Below are 23,239 nucleotides of genomic sequence, written 5' to 3' on the forward strand. Positions count from 1 at the left end.
ACACCGCTCCTAGTTATCTCTCTGAGAGATTCCTCAGAAAGACCTCTATCAGACCTTGCAGACTAGTCAACACTAACTGCCTCTCCATTCCCAGATATAAACTATCTAAAGTTGGAGGCAGTAGTTTCCCTGTCAAGGCGGCCCGACTATGGAACGCCTTGCCACCCTCACTCGAGAAGACCAACCCTACCAGAACTTCAGACTCAGCTACATCAACTGGCTCAAGTCTACAGATCACTAAGGCCTGATCTCCTCACCACCTGTTACACTGACTACGTGATGTTACATTTGGCTCTTATAGAGCACTCCTGCTCATGTGTTCCTCTTTGTGTGTATTGATTCATATTTGCTTCTGTACTTGTACTGCTGTTCATCATCTGTTTGCCACTTGTAATTTATTCCTGTAAACTAAGCTTTGCATCTCCTTGCAACCTCTGCGCCCTGATACCCATGGCTCTGGTGCGCATTATAAATGAATAAACAAACAAACAAACAAACACACAAACCATGCGTACATCCATTAGACACAAAACTGGAGACAATCGTGTTTTTCGATGAAACTACATCCAGATTAGGCCCAGCTATGCTGCAAAGAGACTAGTAAAGTACGCTCACCCTATCCTTTGCATCCGAGTCCTCAGCTGAAATGGAGAGACCCTGCTCTGCAATAGAGGTGGATATGCTGACCTGTACATGGGCAACTGTACACTTCCGGTGAAGACACTTCCGTCTCCAGGTGCATCACAATCTGTTAGTGAACACACGAGGTACCAAAGGCATGGCTTAGCCTGGCTAGCATATAACATGCAGGAGTACAATTCATACATAAAGCACAGCCTTGGGTGTCAAAACAAGCAGATGGAGTGGCTTCCAGCCCACAACTAAAAAGAGACCACAATCAAACATATCTCGAAGCAGAGTGTGCTCTGGCCAGCATCTCATGCCCCCAACCACACTCAAAGGGAACAGAGAGCCCACCTGAATGTGAGTGTCCATGCTTAAGCATTGTCCTTGACGTGGTCATGGGGTACCCGGAAAGGAAAAGCCTGGGTGAGTGCAACTACACACTGGGCGGATGAAGTGCTGACAAACAAGGACTTTCTAAAGCAAATTAAAATGTTTGTACTACCCACATATGTAGAAGGGGAAGCAGAATTTAGTAAAAAGTAGGGGGCGACTTCATTGCACCCGTTAGGTCATAAACCACAGCAACAGCGATCCACAATAATGCTAGCTAATTATACGTGAAAGGGGGCAGGATTGCAGTTTTGAGGGACCTTTCCTCAGGACAGCGATACGTTTTTTTAATACATAGTAGAGAAGGAGTTCTCTCTCAGGTGACCAATGCAATTGGGCCCATTTGCTGTCAGCACTGATGCAATATGAGACAGGGCCGCCCTGCGACACACCAACGCACACGTGGCACCGCACCAACACACAAGTGGACAGAATTAACTGATTCATAAAAGGGGAGAGCCCCGGCTACTCTGCCTAAATGGATGGACTGTGCGGAGGCCATGCGTGAAGCCATTGCAGCCCACAAGGCAGCTCTGCCCCTCGTCACATGGGTCACGCTTCCTCGTTGGGGTAAGACAGGCAAAGGCGCTGCTGGTACTGCCTGGTGTCTTGCAGGGGGGATAGGAAGATTCCATCACTGAACGGGTTAAGGTAATAATGAAGGTGGGGGAGATTTGGGATGGGGCTCCCCTGCATACATTTGCAGTAAAATGTCCTATCCAATTTTTTTTGATGAATTGTCCCGCGATGAAAAATTCTAAATGGAATCACAGAGAACCTTGCAGAGCACAAGGTCCGAGGAGAAAATGAGTGCAGAGACTGGAGAAAGAGTACACTCCCATCAAAGGGACGGAAAGGAAAGGCACGCATGACGTGAAAAGGGCTGCTAAGGCGCATTTCATACAGAAAGGAGACTGTGTGACCTTCTTGCTAATGTGCAAACACAGCACAACCAAATAAAAGTACGGCTAAGGCAGACTGTACAGATCACAGATGGCAAGATTGAAATCATCTAGCGATTAGAGCTGTACCAAAGGCGCAAACAGGGCCGGCCGCAGCGCTCTGGGTGGCAAAACAAAAATGTTTTAATAGGCGCCGATCAGCTCCCTATTGTTATTAAATGCTCTCGGCTCCCGAGAGCAGAGTGCATTTAATTTCAACAGGGCGCCTGCCACGCCTTCTCCCACCACGCCAGTTTAGGGGGAGACCTTGAAAGACTCCACCGAACTGACATGTTGGGGGGCTAATGGCACTGCGCCCAGGGGGTCCCACGGACGGCCCACTCCTAAGGCCAGCTCAGCACGCAAAGCAGAAGTCCGTGAAGGGCCTAGTTGGCGGGATAGAAAGAAGCATAGAAAACCTGAAGTCCAAGTACATGAGCACCTACAGTATCCCACTGGGTCTCTGCATGCCGGCTCACTGCAGTGGCAAGCGAGGTGGTCAGGTAAGTGGGGATTTGGGAGATGGAGGGAAGTAATGGGAGTATGAGGGTGGGCCTGTCCAGTTTTACTCGCAAAAAATTCCTTACTCTCGTAGAATGTGGGGAAATAAGGATCCCAAATGTATTTGAGTTAGGGACAGCACAGGAGAGAGTTTCCCTGATGTTCTACTTCTCCTGCATCACATTGTTCACAGATTCTGTCCTCCTTAAGCTTCTTCTTTGAGCTGTGTCAGCCAGTCTCGATTTCAAACTTGTGGTCACTCAGTCTGTGTTTATTGAGCATTTGCCTGGGCTTTCTTTTTGTTATTTTACCAAATGAAGGTAACTTGCAAGTTTAAAGTTTTGCCCAAATTGCCTTTTGCATTCTAGCTTGCTGTGCTTGTGTGGCATCCTGCATGTTGTCCGCATGTTGTCTGCTGGGTGCTGCTTGTGGAATGCCTGTTGGAATGTGGAGTGTGAGTCTGTGGGAGTTCCGAGAGTGACAGATTTGATGGGACTACAGGTGTTAAAATGTCTGCTCCCTCTGTTCATGTCTTTATCTTAACCTGCAACTGAAGATTAAAGTACAGACTTTCCTTGTGTACTTACCTCCTCCGGCCTGGTCACTGAGTCCGTGTCTGAAGGCTGAATTCTTCAGCTAATGACATCTCCTTCCTTTTTGTTGGCGGCGCGGAGGTGGCAACGCACAGCAGAGAGACCACAGGTGTGGGGAGGAGATAAAACAGAAGCCTGATTGGGCAACACGGACTTGCGCGAGTTAGTCACAAGCTAGCGTATCATGCTGTTTTGCCGGCCGGGCCCAAGCCGGCAGTTCGGGGCAGCCAAGCCCGTCCAAGGCCACTACCTGGCTCCCCCTAGAAGGGAGGCCTTTCCAGTGTTGTTAAGAGCAAGGGCACAGTGCAGGATTACACTTGACAATGACAACTTGAGAGGATTCGCATAGTGCCGGGCTGCACTGCTGGAGACCTGTTCAGGTGTGTTTGCCTGTCCTAGGCAGTAATGTATGCCTCAACGCCATCAAAGCACACAGTAGCAGAGAGATGGCCATTTACACTTCTAAGCGAGGTAGACAACTGATGCCCATGCTCCACTGTTTATCTTACTTACCTTTCCAACCTGCCCGGTTACAAGTTAAAGATTTGTTCTAAAACTTAAAATCACAAGTTGCTTTCTGTGATTTCGTTTTTTTGTGGGAATAGAATTGTTCTGCACGCCATGTTTAATAAGATGTGCAGTATGGTTGTGAATCCATTGTACTTACATTTCTTGTTGGTTCCCGTGTTAGTTACCCTGGGCACAGGGTTCACATCATCACAACTGCCCGCTGCATCTTCATTAGAGAAACAACCAATTCTCAACCTTGAATTAGAGGGTTAATATTTACATAGCTCAAGTTATAGCATTGACAAGCGCTTTGTGGTTCCAGTCTTATTATATACAATTATTGTTGATGTTTAATAAGATGGTTAACTGTATCCAAAAATTCATGACAGCAGGTGATGTTAAGACTGATGTATAAAAGTTTACCTGGGAATTAAGCAACTAACAACCCTCAAATATTCAGCTTGCTCAACTAAAACCCAGAACATACTACATGCCTCTAGAACAACAAAACATAAGGCCATCACAAACCACAACAAACAACACACAACACTGAACAGGAAACTAAGCCAATCACACAAACTGCTCACACATCAAGCACAACATTACAACCACCATTCACAAACCAGCACATAGTGACCGTTTTTTCTGAACTGAAGCTACCAACAGCACATCAAAGCTCTTGCGCTTATCCCTCTCAATCCCACTAACAAAGGTCCCTGAGCCCTCCTTCCTTTTCCAATCTGCCAGAACGCCAAGAGACCGCGTAAGTGGCAGCAGTGCATACAACAAGGACAAACAACATAAAATAACAAACTTTGAAGCAGTATTTTCTTATTGTATAAGCGCCTAACAAGCAAACAACAAATAAATAAACTCTGATTGCTGCTCCTACCATAAGAGAGGAGGGCATGAGCCACAACAATGTTACTCATTGTATTAGACTCAGAAAGTCACTGGGCCTCATTACGAGTCTGGTGGCAACCAGCCGGTTTTTCTGGCTCGGTTACCGCTGGACTCGTATTACCATTCCGCCTACGTGACTCCCGGAATTACCAGGGCATTACGACCCTGGTGTCCTGGGAATTCAGGAGGCGGAATTTGGTAAATCCCCATTCCCATTGAGTCCACTAGGACTCAATGGGAATGGGGAAGTGGAAACACTGGCAGCATCTCGTGATGGTGCTGGTGTTTCCACGTCCGCCTGCAGGCGGGCAGTGTTAAACCCGCCAGGTCAGACCTGGTGGGAACGCCACCTCCCGCCTGCAGGACTTGAGATCCGGCTGTCCGGAATTAACAGTGGCGACGGGTTTACCGCCACTGTTATTTCCGGACCGCCCGACCCGTAATGAGGCCCATTGTTTACTGGCTCATTTAAAGTATAAACTAGTCAATTGCAGATTGCACACATATATGTGCAGCAGGAGTATCAGCCGACTGCAAACCCTTACAAATGACATCCAAAGCATACAATCTTCGGATTTAACAACTTGAGTATAAGTGGGAAAATAAGGATGGTAGCAATAAAACGGTTAATCTACAGAGAAGAGTGTTGTAAGATCAAAAAGTGACAGATAAAAGGATTTTATTAATCATGACCACTTTCATTTCTGTGGGCAGCCTCCCATGCCATAATTCTTTGGTATGGCATTACAGAAGGGCACAAGCCATTGGCAAATGAGTCTTGGTTCTGCCACCTAAGGGTGCAGCTCAAACTCAACTGTTTGGCCATTTCCACTCTGCACTAGAACACAAGCCACCACAGGCATGTTAAGCCTCGTGGTCTAGTAGTTTGGACAGGGTGACTCACATTAGTGGCAGGGGTGAGGCTGATTTGAAAACAATGGTCTGAAGGCTGGCCACAGCAATTCCATTGGTCTTACATCCATCCCTTTTTAGTTTTGGCTGTTAGGTGTAAGTCAGAACTATTTTATTGGGGCACAGGCCTGGGGGAGATGGGATCTGATGAGTGACACACATCCTATGGGTGTTTTGGGAATTTACCCACCCATTGACTACCCAGGGCCATGTTAATCTGTAAGGCATTCTGGCTAACTACCTACCCCTCTCTGCCTGCACTTTTCGGTACTTCTGGAGCTAGCTCTATCACAAAGTAGCATCAAACGTTGTGCTATATGGGTTCCTGCCAATATTATTTCTAAGCATTCCTTTGAGTGGTAATGACTTAAATACCTCCATAAATGAGCTCCTGGTGTAATACAAAAACGTGTAACAATGTGAGTCTTCAGCCAGTTGATTTATAAGCAGTATGTATGCCCTCACATCGGTTTCTTGCACTGAACTCCTGTCTAAAACAAGCAATCGCAAGGCAAACAGTTTTGGTTTGTGTGTGGTGTCACAGATGGCACAAGAATTACCCCCAAATCACCCGCAATCGCAGAGGTGGGTCGAGGTTTTTTTATTGAAGTCTTTGTTGGCCCTACAGCCATCCTTCTTCACACACATCTTGTATTGCACCTCCTCCCTAACCCAGGCGCCCCTGACCCCAGGTTGGTAGATGCAAAAGTTTGACCCCTACTGCCTAATTCTGTCTTTGGCTTGTTGTGAGGACAACGTTTTATCTCTCTAAACTCCCCCAGGGACTTCTTAACTTTCACTGCCCTAACCAGTTGTTAGTTTTCTACTTTGATTTGGGAATTATGCCTTACATATACTCTGTTGGATTCAGTAATCCATCTAGCATGCTCACTCTCACCTCTCCCTTTCCTAATCTTTCTTCTTACCCACTCCGCTTCCCTCCTTCATCCAATCTTTTTTCCCTCCGATGTTTCTCACTCCTTCTAGGCCTCACCTCCATCGTTTAATGTTACTTCTCCTTCCTCTACTGCTCTCTCCTCCAAACTACTACACCCTTCTCCAAATGACTCCTCCATGCTCCACATGACTCCCTCCTCTACATGAATACTCCCTCCTCCACAGGACTACGCCCTCCTCCACACGACCACCCCCACCTCCACACCACAACTCCCTCCTCCATGCTACTCAAACACCCCCTTTCTCTCAGTACCATCCATTTGACAATCGCTCTTTACATTAGCCTTTTTAACCACACTTGCCCCACAAACACGTACACATCAGTACCACTATCACTCAATAGCCAATACATCACCTGCTTCAAAATTCGCCTCCACAGTCCACCACTCCTTCCTTTCTCTTGCTGGTCTCTTGGTCATTTACCTCTTCTGTCCTCACACAGAGAATCCACACTTCCTGCTTCTTGTTGCTACCTTACATTGTCCCCTCGCTCTTGGGATTGTTCCTCTTTCCGTGAACAGGCTAGCCCGGTCTTCCCAACATGGGGCAGTGATGTGTCATCTAAAATGAGCTAAGCCCTGCCTACCTTTGGAATGCGGGCCTGCTGAGGAAAAATAATGGTGGCCTGAGAAGCCAGGGTCTCTGTGTTGAAGGGCCTCATTCCAGGTGCCCATATGGTAAGTCCAAAGCAGGTGAGAGGTTTTGGTTCCCTCACAAGTCCCTGGTGGTCTAACTAGCCGGCGGCAGCTGCAGTTTGTGGCTGTTCTCCCTGTTGTGGCTTTGCGCCTCTCTCTCCGATGGTTACTCTCCACCAGAAGGACTTTGCGCTAGACTGGGGAACTGATGGTTCAGGTAGAGTTGCAGGTTCTCTGCTGCAGATGTGGGGCAGTCAACGTGGGGTCTACCTCTGATGCTTTCAGATGGGTTCTTACTTTGATATTGGATCTATGGAAAAGATACAAAAAGACTGGCAAGTAGTTTGTCAAGGAGGTATGGCATGAGAAAATGGTGGACTGCACACAAGAAGGGCGACAGAAACAGGGATCCTCTCAAGTGATCCTGCCCTCATGGTTAGGGCCGCATCTGGATTTCTCCCTATACCTCCAGTCTCCTGCTGATAGAGCTCCCAATCGCCTCTTGAGAGGGCCAGGGTGCTGGCATAGTCACAGTAGCTATTAGAGAGGCATTCGCCAGGCAGTGCCAACATATGTCCGGGACCTTACACTATTTTACGGCAAGGTGGTACCCTTATGACAGTGCCTGGCAAATGACTATGACATTCCTACTCAAAAACCCCAACTGTTGGCTTTGCCATTGTGTGTTGGTTTCAGTTTGTGTCCCTGAATGGCAGAGTATATGTGCGGATGTGGGTGCCTATCTTGATATTCAGATGGAATCAAGCTACATTTCACTTAGATGGCCCAGCAAGGCCGTACCTGAACATGTCAAGGCTAGGATGGCGGGTACGGACCACTTTCCGCTCTTCTTCTCCTGCGTCCTTACCAGTGAGGATCCAAACTAAATAGAATGTATCTTTGTGTGGAAGCTTAGCCTGCCCGGACAGAATTTTACCTGATTCAAACTGGTAAGTACTGATTGGATAACCTCATACTGTTGGCATTTCTAGTAGCAGAGGATGCATGCAAGCATAATATGGTGTGTATTGGGCATCTTGTTTGTTAACTACGATGTGACTGCTGTGTGTTTAGGCAGTGCTGGAAATGGAAATGATTTACTCTGGGATCCCATCAGTATCTGGGGGTGGGAGCATTGTTTCTATCCCCATTGTTCAACCCCCGTCCCTCCAATAAACAGTTTCCTCTCAAAAGTTGAATCATGAACACCTGGAAAATAACCCAAACAAGGTGCGTTTCCTGTAATGTTGCTGGCAAAGTATAAAAGTTGCAAAGCTTTTAAACCTAAAAAGAATTGTTTCAATATTTCCTGCAGAGTGTAACCTTAAAAAGTAATTTCAAAAGCATCCTGATCAGATGTTCAAGTAGTCTTGTGGCAAGTGTATCTCCCCTGGTCCTAAAGACCTAGTTTTGAAAACAGGCTTGTGCACTTTTAAAGCAGTCCAATACACTAACCCAATTGAAGGGTGCAGATCGATTTATTTTCAGATTCGGGGTGGACATTTTTTAACAGATCACGGATCTGGGAAAATCTAGCCACAAGGGGCCTGCCTCTCGCCAGTATTTTAAATTATTTTTACTATTCCTTTCTTCGATTTTCTGGAAAATAACAAAATTGAGTTTACAAACTATGCTAACGACACACAATGTGTCGTCCCACTCTCCGGTAACTTTGTGGAGGGTGAGAGCACAACTAACAGGATCTATGGACTGATCCAGAGATGGATGTGTAGTAATGGGCTGGCACTCAACACTACAAAACGGAGTTGATGCTGGTGGGGAAAGAACATAAAACTCGCAAGATGGAGAAAGAATATGCACACTTTCTGATAGATGGTGGTGAGATCAAAACAAAAAACAAAGTAAAGACCCTTGGGGTTCACTTCGAGGAAGGTGCAGGTGAGCAGCCTAGTCTCCTCAGCCTCATATTACATAAAGCTTCTGGCGCATGCACGCCTTTCATCTTCAGAGAAGACCGAGAAATACTTGCTAGGACTCTGATGGGAGCCAGACTTGACTACTGCAGTAGCTTGTTGGTTGGGCTGCCTGCAACTGAGATTAATCGGCTTCAAGTTGTACAGAACAATGCCGTCAGAATTATAATGGATCTTAACAGAGTCCGGCGGTAACCGCAGCAGTAAAACCGCCTGGTTACTGCCGGACTCGTATTACCATTACGCCTCGTGATTCCCAGAATTACCGGGGCATTACAACCCCGGTTTTCCGGGAATCACAGAGGCGGAATGGTGTTAATCCCCATTCCCATCGAGTCCCATGGGACTCGATGGGAATGGGGATAATGGAAACACCGGCAGCATCTCGTAATGCTGCCGGTGTTTCCTCGGCCGCCTGCAGGTGGGCGGTGTTAAACCCGCCAGGTCAGATGTGGCGGGAACATCACCTCCCGCCTGCAGGAGTCGGGATCAGGCAGTCCGGAAACAATGGTGGCGGTGGGTTTACCGCCACCGTTATTTCCGGACCGCCTGAGTTATAATGAGGCCCCATGTCTCTGAGGCAAGGAGGAGTCTTCACTGGCTCCCCATGGAAACCAGAATCACTTGCCGACTCCTGTTAATTACCCATAAATGTCTCAAAAGTACAGCACCAGCATGTCTGAAAGAAGTCCTGGAAGAAAAATCTAGCTCTCACAATCTAAGATCGAACAATACCACTCAGGCCAAATTCCAGCCTGTAGACTGTCACAAGCTAAGAAAGGAGCAGTGGCCCCTCATGCATGGACTGCAATACCTGTGAATCTTAGAGAGGAAACTTCAACGCCTGTCTTTAGGAAGAAACTTAAGACACACCTGTTTAGCTAGGCCCCTCATTCTTAACCCACATTTGCTCCGCTGTTCTTTTGTGCCCTGCTGCTCTGTCTCGTTCCCATATGTTGTTCTGTTTATGTCCTATTTGTTGTGCCCTTAAGCCTTTGGGCCAGTGGTGCGCATTACAAATACATTAAAGTAAAGTAAAGTAAAGTAGCCTAATGCCAGAATTGTGGTTTCGGCTACTCCTACACTCAATGGAAATTGGGGACCCCGGTTGAAAACCTGGCCCACCCAGGTGAGAAATCTTGGAGCCTGGTCTGCAGTGTTGTTAAAATATAAACAGGAAAAGGCAATGTTTGTATCCTAAGTGTTCTTCTGTTGCTCTATGCAAGCAGGTATAGCACCCTAGAAGTGAAAATGAACCCTTTTCTTTCACTAGTGCGGATAATGTGACGTGCAACGCTCCTGGGCTCGGCGTAAAGGACGGATCCCACGTTACTTTGACCTGCATTGAGCGGTTCAATGGCCAGGCACATTTTGGATTGCACCTGATAGACCACTATGCTTTCATCCCGGACCAGGAGCTAGACGTGAGACGAAACATCAGTCCCTGGGAGAGCAGTAAGAGGGATGGCCATACCTGTGACTTTCTTTGTACCCAAACACACAAGCGAGGTCCACCACGTATATAGTTTTTAGGAAACAGGGACCCATGAGTGGGATCATGGAAGCAAATAAGAAAACAACGGGGTCCCAATTGGACTTGAAAAACTACTTCTAATGCTCCAAACATTTTGAAAAATTTAGAAAAAGGATTTATTGAAGACGTCTTGAAACTCTGCACAAGGTTGTAGTATGCATCACATAATAAAACAACACTTCGTTAAATGCAAACAGAAGACTAAAGAATACACAACATAATACACAACATCATTAAATATCAAACCGTGGCCATCTCCACATAGACACACCACCAAATGTGTTACAGCCACCAACGAAAACAACATATAATGCCACAAAAGTAATCAAAGTCACAGCGTATTATTCAGGCCCTGCTTGTGAAGTGTACCTAGAGCTGCAATTGTACGTCAGCCCCGCACATATTATTTGTACATGTGCCTGATTCATTCAGAGAATGGGTAGATACCAAAAACAAATGTGTTAACATCTCCTAGCTTGGATTCACAAACGGTTCATATTTATAAAGCTGAATTGCATTGTCTATTCATTTATCCAATTTAGTCTCCTGCAAGCAACTATGCCTTTCTACACTGTTTGCATGAATATTTGAGACTCTCTCATGGATCGATAATGGCCTTCGGTGTTTAAATGCTATCCGCAGGAGACTAAATTGGTTAAATTAATAGACAAATGCAATTCAGCTCGTATATATGAACTGTATGTGTAGATGTTTGGCCATCTGTTATAAAACTCTCTATGCCCTGATGAAGGCTGAGCCACAGGAATCAAAGGGCCTCCTCCAGCCGAAACTCGAGTAGGCAACCAGACATCAAGTTGGCTTACCCTTATGGATTTAAGCTAGGGGATATTAACACATTTTTTTGTGGTATCTACTCGTTATTTGAATCAATCCGGCCCATGTAAAAATAATAGGTGCTTGGCTGACATACAATAGCAGATTCAGGTGTACTTCGCAAGCAGGGCTTGAGCAATAACTTGAGTCTTTGATTACTTTTTTGGCATTATACGTTGTTTTCATTGGTGGTGGTAGCACATTTGGTGGTGTGTCTATATAGAGATGGTCACAGTTTGATATTTTATTATGTTGTGTATTATATTTTGCATTCTTCAGTCTTCGAATTTGTGTTACTTTACGGCTGTTTGCATTTAACGAAGTGTTGGTTTATTATGCAATGCAGACAATGGCTTGTGCCTAGTTTTCAAGACCTCTTTCTCTGTACCCATCACTTGGCTTCCTGCTGTGCCTGTCCTTGGGGAATGTTGCTGTATCCACCTCTCTGTCACACTTTCTCTTTATTTGCCTTTGTGCATTTCACACCTTGACCCTGGCTAGGTGTACTTGTCCAGCTCTCCCTCTGCGTTTCCATGAATATCTGCGTCAGCCTGCCTTTCTCAAGCTGAATACACGATCTCATCCCTCCTTTCCTTTCCTTTCCTTTCCTTTCCTTTCCTTTCCTTTCCTTTCCTTTCCTTTCCTTTCCTTTCCTTTCCTTTCCTTTCCTTTCCTTTCCTTTCCTTTCCTTTCCTTTCCTTTCCTTTCTTTTCATTTCCTTCCTCTCTGATGATTTCGTTACATTTGCAGTCCGTCCTCTCCCTCCCCAGAATCTGAAGGTTGGCCTCTCTAGCACTTCCAGCGACTTCCTGCTGTCCTGGCAGACGCTTTACGACGGGATGACGGGCCGGCTGACTTCCCAGGACTTGGAGCATGAAGTCCAACACAAGAGGGACTGGGAACACTGGGAGGTAGGAAGAGGGACTGGGAACACTGGGAGGTAGGATGGGAAATTGTCGCGGGACCTGAGGGGCTTGCTCTGAGTGAAATTAAAATCCAGGGGGTGGAGTGAGCTTTCAGAAATTGTAATATTTTAATAGTAATAATAGTTCCAGACTTCTCCTGCAAGCCATCATGGCTGGGGCAGAGTCAGTCCCATCGTCGGGGTAAAGTCTGGCATCACCACTAACATACTCAGCTATATTACTAGAAGCCCACAGCACTAGCAGCTTGTGAGAGTCAATATTTAGACACAACTTCCTCTTGCCCAGAATCCCGGGCCCTTCCGAGGCTCTCTGCCGATTCACCCTCTCTGACTCTTCCTCTTGCCCCCGCAGGATGCCAGCTCACGGCTAGTCCCCAGTGGCAGCAGCTGCACCATAGCGAGCTGGCAGGTGGTGCCGGGTAACACGTATGTGGCAAGGATCCGCAGCCGCCCACGAGCAGGGGCCAGCATCAGTGGCACCTGGAGTGAATGGAGCGCTCTGCTCTCATGGAAAGTGCCAGAAGGTAAGTCACAAATCAGCAAGGTGCATGCTCAGGTGCTGAACAGTGGCCAGGGCAGCATTTGGGGCAGGGGAAGGGGGCAGATAGCTCCTGAAGGGGCACCAAGATTCTAAACGGCTCATGGGGGATGATATTTTCAGTGAAGGGGCCCACATGTTTCCTCAAATTAGCACAAGCGACCGAGGTAGGGAGGGAGCCCTAACTAATTAAGAAGGGTTATATGGGTTTTCTCTCGATTTTCTAAAACAAATAATGTCTGAACTCATTCATTTTTCAGGACAGTTTTGAAGAAAAATGGGATGAAATGTGAAATGACATGCCAACAACAGTACACTTCATATGAGCACTTTCTATTATTTTCATTAGGATGCAGCAACAACCTATCTATGCCAGCGATAGTCCCAGAAAATCACATGCATGAAGAACTTCATCCACGTAATTTAAAGTGACTATTACTGGCATAGTTTTGTTTGTTTGTTTGTTTATTCACTTTTATTGCGCACCAGACCCGTAAGTAACAGGGAGCAGTAAGAAAATGCAAAGCTTACATAGTTACAAGAGATACAATATATACAATAAAGGCTTACATAGTATCCGTAGTTATAAAATATACACGATATACAATAAAGACTTATGTGGTTACAAAAATATGCAATGTACAAATCTACAGGTTACAGAGAGGCACAAAGTTTAAATGAGAATATAAAGGCGAGTGAGACTCAATTGATCAAGGTACGAAATAGACCTAAAGGTAGGAGACTAGGGATCGGTGGAGATGAGGTATTTGATGACATTTTTTCGGAAAAGTGGGAAAGGTTGGTCTACTCTTAGATCTGGTGGCAGTAGGTTCCAAGATTTAGCAGCCTTCACTGGGAAGCTATTACCACCAATAGTGGTGAGTCTGTATCTAGGTATGGCCAAGCAATTGGCATTGCCAGCTCTAGTAGGTCTGAGAGAGGTTCTTCTATGAAGTTTATCTGTGAGGTAGCTAGGGGCAGCGTTATTTAGAGCTTTGTGAGTCAGTGATAGCGTCTTAAGCTGTATTTTGTTACCAGTAGACAGCCATTTATGCTGGCGTCTAATGGAGGATATATGGGTTCTTATGTTTATGCCAAGTGCTGCTCTCAAGGCATTATTTTGTAATGTTTGGAGCCGCTTGATGGTATTTTTATTAGCCCCACTGTATAGGGCATTACAGTAGTCAGTTCTGGATAGTATTAAGGCTCTGGCCAGGATCAAGCAGCTGTTATTAGAGAGGAATGGCTTGCAGCTCTGATCAGCTTGCAGGTGTAGGCTGTGGTGGAGGCCAGGGATTTTACCTGTTTATCAAAGGACAGGGTGGAGTCCACGTAGAATCCAAGGGTTTTTACTTCCTTGGAGACTTTGATGGTATTTCCATCGATGTTGAATGAGGAAAATTCCTGAACTAGTTTTTTTATGTTGGCATGTGCTCCCATGATTATCAACTCGGTCTTATCATCGTTCAGGCATAGGCCATGAGTGGGCATCCATGCCTAGATGATAAGATATACCCTGTTCACCAACTCTGTGTCCTTGATATGATCCCCAGAAAGCATGTATCATCTGCATAATTGGTGTAGAGGATACCCAGATGGTCCAAATCATTGAACAGGGGCTTGGTGAAGATGTTGTATAGAGTTGGAGAGACGCAAGAACCCTGAGGAACACCACACAGGATAGGGGTAGGGTCTGCAGCTGCCGAAGGAGAGAAAACTCTCATGGTTCTCTCGCTCAGGAATGATTCAATCCATCTGATAGCCTCGGGGGAGAAGTGAGCAGCAGAATCTAGGTGTCTACAGAGGATCTTATGGTCCACAAGATCAAATGCAGCTGAGAGATCAAGTAGGAGCAAATGTACTGATTTCCCTTTGTCTCTCAGTTCATCAATTTGGGATTTTAAATCGATAAGGGCAGTTTCTGTTCCGTATAGAGGGCGGAAACCAGATTGTCTGTCTCCTAGGAGTTTGTGCCGTTCTAGGTGTTTCTGAATTTGGTTATAGGCAGCTTTGTCCAATATTTTGAGTAAAAATGGTACAGTGGTAATGGGGCGGTAGTTGGTGGGGATGAGGGGATCTAATGTCTGTTGTTTTAGGAGAGGGAGCACCCATGACTGTTTTAGGTTGGCAGGGATGGAGCCTGAAGTAAAGGAGGCATTAATCAATTTAGCAATGAACGGAGATAGTTCCCTGGCAGCATCTTTTATTAGTTGCGCAGGGCAGATGTCGGCTTTACAATTAGAAGGCTTCAATGAGAGGATGATTTTTTCTACTTCCAGAGTAGACATTTTGGTGAAATGGAAGATATTATCGCGTGCCTTCGGTGGGTCGCTAGGCAGAGGGTTTTTAGGTGAATGCTGTAGATTCAGGATTTCTTTTTTGTGCTGGATTTTGTTTTGGAGCATGTTAATTTTGTTTGATAATGCCTGTTGGATGTCTGTACACCAGGATTTATCCTTAGTACAGATATCGGGTGTGGCTGTAGGTGACTCTAATTCTTTTAGTATACAGAAGAGTTCCTTCATGCTAGAGTTGGATTTGGCGATGCGCTCGTCATAAGAATTATGTTTAGCCAGGCAGACTTCATTCTTATAGTGTGAAGAGAGCAAGGTTAATTTGGCTTTATTATCGGTGGAGGGGCAGAGTCTCCAGTTGGTTTCGCTTTTTCTTTTCAAAAGGCGTAGGTCTCTAAGTTGTGTCGTGAACCATTTATTTAAGTGGGCTTTGGGTTTGCTAGATCTAAGTTTAAAAGGGGCAATTTTGTCCAATGTAGCGAGCATGATATTGTTGAATTCATGGACTAGGATGCTAGGATCTAGATTTTCTGGTAAAGCATTTAGAGTGGGAAGGATCGCAGGGATTACTTTATCAACTGTAATACTCTTTTTATTTCTTGTAAGACATGGTGGCGCTAGTAGAGGGGCAGTGGGAGTGGGTCTGGTCGTAGATAAGTGAAAGGACACCAGTGAGTGGTCTGTCCAGGAAAGAGGAGTGATGGATGAGATAGTAACTGCACAGTTATAATCCGCTATCCAATCCAATGTTCTCCCCTTCAAATGGGTGGGTTTATTGACTTTTTGAGCCAAGCCTAATGCCTTGATTGAGTTAGCTATGTCTGTAGCATTTTTGTCCATCAGGTCATTAAAGCCTATGTTGAGATCCCCTAATAGGAGTAATTGAGAGGTTGGTTTGAGGTTATTAGAAAGTATATTATGCAGGCCCCCCTCGAAAGTGCCAAGAGGACCCGGCGCTCTGTATATTAGATGGATGGTGAGTGATTGAGAATTATTTATCTGGAATTTAGCAGATAGAATTTCACAGGATTGTGACAATTGGGTAGGGGCTAGTCTGAGGGATAGGCACATTCTGGAGATGATAGCGATACCGCCTCCTCGTGCACCATCTCTTTCTTGTCTGGCTATTGTGTAGCCATCTGGAATGGCTAGCATAAGCGATGGTCCTGCTGCGTTATGTAGCCATGTCCCGGTAATCGCAAGGAAATCAAGATTGCCTTCTGTGATTAGATCAGCAATGTCAAGGGCATGGGCGACAAGCGATCTTGCGTTGAGAAGTGCTCCTTTAAGGGAGGGGGCCTCAGTAACAGTTTTGACCTGGACAGGTTTAGCTGTGATATTATCGCTTGATTTCAGTTTATGATTATTGGTTTGGTGGGCATTAGTATTGGCGATAGAATGTGAAGGTGATAAATTAGAATGAATAGGTTTCAAAGTATGATGAAGGTTAGTCTTCAGGTTGGTGGGAGGTAGGGATCTTCTAAGTGGTTCGTGTAATTTTGTTAATCTGGCGCGGAGTCTAAGGTTTCTATTAGACGTGGCACAAGGTCGGGAAGCAAAGGATGCTGTCCCTGGGGCAATATGGAATGCGGGTTGTGAGGGCGTAGCATAGTGTAAAGCTGTATTTGTCAGTTTGAGCGGGCTAGGATCTAGTATGGGTGCTAGAGGGAGCTCAGTGAAGCACGCTAGGCTTCTAGTACCAGTATGTAATGTGGCAGCCATAGTGAAAAACAGAATAGTTAAAATTAACATCTTACTCAGTTATGCGGCAGGGATATGGCGGTGCTAATAGAGGCACCTATTCTGGGTACCAGTTGGTCAACACGAATAAGGCAGTACTTGTGAGGCAACTAGGCGCCTGGGCCAAAACACAATTGGGCAGCAAGAATAAGCAAAGTAGGTCAATGCAGGTAAGGCACCTGGGCCAGAACACAATTGGGCAGCAAGAATAAGCAAAGTAGGTCAGTGCAGGTAAGGCACCTGGGCCAGAACACAATTGGGCAGCAAGAATAAACAGAGTAGGTCAATGCAGGTGAGGCACCTGGGCCAGCTCACCGCCAAGCAGCGCGAGTGTGGCAGTGGCAATAGGCAACTGGATGAGATATCTATTCACAATTGGCAGTTTATGCAACACAGATTGTACCGTACAAGTATGGCATTTGAGCATCTAGGCCAGATTGCAAGTGGGCAGCGGTGGTGGACGAAATATGTTAATACAAGTGAGGCATGTAGGCAGGGTAACAGTTAGCTAATTAGCCGTTTAGACAGCCCTGATAAGGTAATGCAAGTAGGGCAGCAGGGTAAGTTACCAGGTATGGAGTAAGGTCAATACCTATGTGGTGCCACGAAGTATAGACAACCAATGGGCAGCAGTTCAAATGACACACATATGAGGGGTTTCACCAAAGAAGCAAGTGTATCATAGAACACATGCGCATGATTGTGGCATAGTACAGTGCAGCAATAAAGATAACACATACAGTGCAGCAGTAATGAAAACACATCAAGGTGAATACGTGGCTGTGGGAGGAGGTGAAGACGAGAGTGATGGGAGATGGGAGTACAGGTCGCTGAGCATGGTTAAGAAGCAAATATAGTTCGAGCGTTCACCTGTGACACAGCAGGCTAGTGAAAGTAGGATAGCACTATGAGTCGGTAGGTGGCGTGTACACGTGGGCAAGAGGAGTAGTTCAGGGACAGGTGTTCAAACAAAGCAGACAATGGTCCGATAGCCACCAGGGCTGTAATGTTACCTTAATACCAAGGTGCAGGGGTTCATGCAGAGGCAGACGGCTGGTGACACGCTGAGGACAGGTGCTGGCCTTGTCTCCTTGGGCCTTGCAGACGTGGGCCGGCTTTTGCCTGTCGGCTCACTGGATAGGCTGGTGAAAATCGGCCAGAAAGCCAATGAGAGCCGTGTAGGGAGGCCTGAGGCTGGGGTTAGGATGAAGAAGGCAGTGAATCTCGGCGGGCGGCCATCTTGTAAGGTGCTTCCTTCCTCGTGCACCACAATGGCATCCACAAGCACAAAGGACCCCAGGGCAGGGCAACTGGGCCTGGGACAGGGTGGCAAGGTGCAATAAGGCACAGAGGGCAAATATGGAGTCAGATAGAGGCAATTCCAGCGCACGTGGCTGGGAGCGCTATTTCCGAATTTGCATGCGCAGTTTTAGTGCGCTTACCGTCGCTTCACAGGGAAATCAGCTGGGACATCCATAGTACATCCATAGTAAAATAGGTTGTGGCAGAAACTTCATGCATGTGATTTAAAGTGACTATTACTGGCATAGTTAGGTTGTGGAAGAAACTTCATGCATGTGATTTAAAGTGACTTTTACTGGCATAGTTAGGTTGTGGCAGAAACTTCATGCATGTGATTTGAAGTGAGAATTACTGGCAAAGTCTATAGCTGCAGGTATAACGAGGGAGCTGGTACCAATCAAAGGGGTTTAGAGAGGTGGGTATAATAATGGTTTAAATGCTGTGTTAGACAGCACACTTTAAGTGGAAAAACTGGGCAAAAAGCCAAACAGAGTGTCATTGGTTTTGGTGGGTATCTCCAATCCAAAACTGAAAGAGATGCAAGCCACCAACAGTGCACAGTAGCATTTCACAATGCCCACGATATATGCCAGTATAAAAACACTTTCACACTGGCTGTGCCCATACATGTCCATACTGAATGCACCAATATTTGCCAGAATTCCTATATAAGAACATACCCATGTTTGCTTTGCATAATGCCAGTAATTATACTATAAGTAAACATGTCCACACTAGCTCTGCCAATGCAAGGCAGTATCCCAACAAAAGAACATACTCCTGTTGACTTTGTCTTTAAAAAAATACCATGTTACAGTAGGAAAATCTTGCCAAACTGGCTGCAAAATGTGTTCCATTCTAGACACATATTAACACTTATCGTTTTTGCTTTATTCTTGATGCACAGTAAAATAAATGTCATGCCACAGTAAGAAATAGCTAGACTGTCTGCACCAAAATGCCAGTCTAGCCACATAATTAAGCCTCAACACCTCTGCTGTTAGATTACAGCAACGACTTTTGACAAAATTCGGTCCAGCTGGACACAAAAAGAGTGCCTTGCACCCACCCGCTCTCCTGACGTCCCTTAGCACACGCCCACATGCCTGATCTCTTGGCCTGCTTACTGAAGCCCGGCCAGCCCACCAAATTCCTTATCTTGTCCAAAATGCAACCAAACATTCTAAGCCTTTATGAAAATGTCCCATGCTCTGGACTGTGATCCCAGAGGGCATTCCCACCACAAGCACGTTGAGACTTAGTAATGGGAAAAGGCTCTATATAAATGACTACAATACAACACAACAATAACACTTAACCTGCTTATTTTATCATAGGTGGCCAGAATAAAATGCTGTGCAACGGTAAGAATTAGCTACACTGGCTGCACCAAAATGTCAATCTAGCCAAGTAATAACACATAGAATGCTTGCATTATCATAGATCCAGTACAAAAAATGTCATCCCACTGTAAGAAAGGACCAGACAGGCTACCCCAAAATACCTGTGTAGCCACATGCTTGTATTATCAGATTGCAAGAACAAAAATGTCCTGCCACAGTAACAAATGGTTAGAATGCCTGCTCCAAAATGCCAGTCTAGCCACGTAATAACATAACATCCTTTCATTTCTTTACTGCCGATTGAAAAAGAAAAGGATGACAATTTTTTACTGAGTATCTCAGATAGATGCAGGGTAAAAATGTGTTAACATTCCCCACCGGGACACCAACTCCCTGGCCCAGCACAAGCACACACGCACATACACATTCACAAAACTCATTCACACACAACATTCACACGTGCACCCATAGGTCATACTCTCACTCTTTCACGCACATAATACATGAAAAAATAAAATCTTACCTGCATTCAGCCCTGATACTCATGGACCTCGCCACTTACTTCAGCTCCAGCGCAGCACAAACAGGACCCAGGAAGCATGCTTCCTGGTTCCTGCACATGCATGCAGGAGCCTTAGCACTGATAATGCGGTACTCAGCTTAATTTGCATGTGTGGGGAGACACAGATGCACAGCATCCCCTCGCACATGCAAATGTGCAGTACCCCAACCTACATTCCCAAAGGGCCATTTAAGGCTGCGGAAGCAAAACACCCCTGGTCTTGCATGGCCCATTGGTCATGAGCAGCTGTGGTACAAACTGACAAAGGCAAACCACATTTCCTTTTGACAGCCCAAGCCTGCCCAGGACGCTCCCTCAACTGCATCAAGCGGCTGAGGGTGCATCCCAGGGCTGGTGTGGCTCCTCCATAATGGCCAAGAGTTCTGGTCAGTCGGCGCCCCCACACCTGTAATAGATGAGCTGCCCCAGGCCACAAACTATCTATGCCACTAATTATCACTTTAATCCCCACATGCATGAAGGCTGCAGCACTCCACACATATGATTTAAAGTGAACATTACTGGCATAGATGGGACAACCTATCTATGTCAGTAATTGTCAATTCAAATCACATGCATGAAGCTGGTGCCACAACCTATCTATGCCAGTAATGGTTACTTTACATCACTTGCAAGAAGGCTGAAGCGACTCATGCATGTCATTTAAAGTGTCCCTTACTGGCATAGATAGGTTCTGGCAGGAGCATCATGAATGTCATTTACTCAGTGACCAAAACGGGCACAGGTAGGTTTCCACAACCTACCCATGCTAGTAATGGTCACAGTAAATAACATGCATGAATCTGCTGCCACAGCCTATCTATGTCAGCAGTCTCTGCAAGGGATTCAACGTGACGCACCAGACACACTGTATGGTTTGTCACTGTAAATCCCGTGCAGAGATGATTCCAACACATGCACATGCACACACACACACACACACACACACTCTGATCCAACATGCACTTGCATGCATATTTACCTGCACAGCTAGAGTCACTCAGTCATTCATGGCATGCGCACACACACACAATGCATTACATCCAAACACATTATACATACATACATACATTCATCCATAATATATATACACGTATACATATACATAATGCATACATACAGCTAGGACTTAACCTTTTCTTCAGGATGGGGGCATCACACACGGCCAGGCAGTACACATGGCGAATGCAGGTGCATGGAGCAGGAGTACCCAGGCCTTCCAGGACACGACAGTGCCGTGTGTAGCGACAACAGCGTGGTTGTTACGGCAACTGTGTGAGTGGCACACTGCACTCACAGGGATTACTTGAATATCATCTGGGCTGGCGGGCAGCCCTGCTGCTGTGCCCGCCACCCCTGATGAAGTAAAAAAGAAAAAACCCTCTCAGTGGAGCGCTGCAGTCATCTGTATTTTACTTACAGAGTTTTTTTTCAATCAGGGCTGGCGTTCAGCCAGTGCACGTTCTGACTCAGTGCCAGCCATGAAGCCGGATTTAGGGGTGCATAGGGCTCCAGGGAGGAGCCAGAGGGGGGGGGGCAACCTAACCCCCTGCCCGTCCACCCCCTGGCTATGCCACTGGTGTTGGCGTTATACAAAGGGATGCAGAGTTTGTCAGGGCTAGTCAAGGTGGGCTTAGGGGAGTGATGCAAGGAACACAGAACCTTTCACCTCTGACTGCTTGGGATTAGGGATTTAAGCAGAAGGAGAAATTACTTACCAGAAATGTTCTTTCAATGGATTCTTCTCCTGCAGATTCCTCAACAGACAGATATCTTTCCAGCGTCAGCTGCTCAGAAACATTTTTGATAGGGGGCGTAAACTCGATATCAACCGTCGTCTCCTCTTGACTCGACCGTGCCAATTGTTGTCTCTGGACGTGACGTCAGCCGCAGATATACTATATCAGTAGCCCCCCGTACCTCTGTGCAGCCATGCAGGAAGAATCCATAGGATTCAGCTTGAAAACAGCCAAAAATCTTTTTTTTAATTTTTTTTTAGGAGGAACAGAACTGCACTAGAATTCACAGATAGTACTAATAATTACAATTTTTTTTAAAGGCATCAAACTGTGCCTAACCTCTAATCACCATAACCTCATCCCATTAGAAGAGGACAACCAGATATAGACAGCAGACCACTTTCATAGCCGGTTAGATGGGAGGGTGATGAGGAATCTGCTGGAAAATAATCCATAGAAAGAACATTACTGGTAAGTAATTTCTCCTTCAATGGGTTGCATTCTCCCACAGATTCCTCATCAGACTCCCAAAGCAGTACAGAGTGCAGAGGCAGGAAGAAAGCCACAAGACAAGGAAGCTCCTCAACACCACTCTGCTGAATTGAGCATCCGAACCATGTGCCAAATCCAAGCAATAAAGCTTGGTGTACATGTGAAGCAACAACCACATCGCTGCTCGACATACTTCCTTTAGAGGCACAGCCCTTTGCAATGCGGATGATGCTGCCAAACCTCTGGTGGAATATGCCCTGGTGGCAGATCTTTACCTGCTCCCTGATAACATGGGTTATCCACTAAGAGATTGTCTGCTTGAACTCAGTCAGATCCTTCCTGGACAAAGCCACAAGGCCACAAAGTTAGTCATCACGCCTAAATTCCACTGTGCTAGACACATAAAAGCTAAGCGCCCTCTTAGAGTAGAGTACATCCGTACTTTTCTCCTCATCCTTAGAAGGATGCAGTGAAGGATGAAACACTGGCAAATCAATGCTCTGGAACACGTGAAATTCAGAAACCACTTTAGGCAGAAACTTAGTGAAGCTTTCTCCTTGAAGAAACACGGGAAAGGTGGCTTGCAAGATAGGGCTTGCAGCTCACTTATACGTCTTGCTGACGTGATAGCCACCATGCAAGCTGTTTTCTGGGTAAGTAGCCTAATAGGACATGAATGCATGGGCCCAAATGGAGGCAGCATTAAGAATGTCAAAACCAAGTTTATGTTTAAGTCCTAGTCTAGAACCAAAAATTGAGTAGGCGGAAACCTATTTACAAGGTCTTTCAGGAAATGGGTCATTAGTGGCATCGTGAAGAAGGATCCTTGATCCGGAGACCTCTTAAACACAGACAAAGCTGCCAAGTGCTCATGGACTGTACCTAGCTGAAGGCCTGAAGAGGCCAGTGACAGAAGGAGCTCCATCACTCTAGTGGTGGGACAAGCGATAGGGTCTATCCTGCATTCCCTACACCACGCCTCAAATCTTATCCATCTGCACACGCACAAAGATCTCATAGAAGGTCTGCATAC

At 46.0% G+C, this 23,239-nt stretch overlaps 1 protein-coding gene across 1 annotated transcript in view; it reads left to right on the forward strand.

Annotated features, from left to right (window-relative positions):
- The window catches only part of CSF2RB (colony stimulating factor 2 receptor subunit beta), a 292,848-nt gene that overhangs the window by 157,913 nt on the left and 111,696 nt on the right, over window positions 1-23,239 (forward strand). Inside the window, exons 4-6 of the mRNA XM_069653006.1 lie at window positions 10,177-10,358; window positions 12,022-12,182; window positions 12,549-12,720. Of these exons, the coding sequence (XP_069509107.1) occupies window positions 10,177-10,358; window positions 12,022-12,182; window positions 12,549-12,720 (515 nt within the window). The remainder of the gene's footprint in view (window positions 1-10,176; window positions 10,359-12,021; window positions 12,183-12,548; window positions 12,721-23,239) is intronic.

Source organism: Ambystoma mexicanum, chromosome 3q, assembly GCF_040938575.1.
Source record: "Ambystoma mexicanum isolate Mex_15411 chromosome 3q, UKY_AmexF1_1, whole genome shotgun sequence".
Taxonomy (NCBI): Eukaryota; Metazoa; Chordata; class Amphibia; order Caudata; family Ambystomatidae; genus Ambystoma; species Ambystoma mexicanum.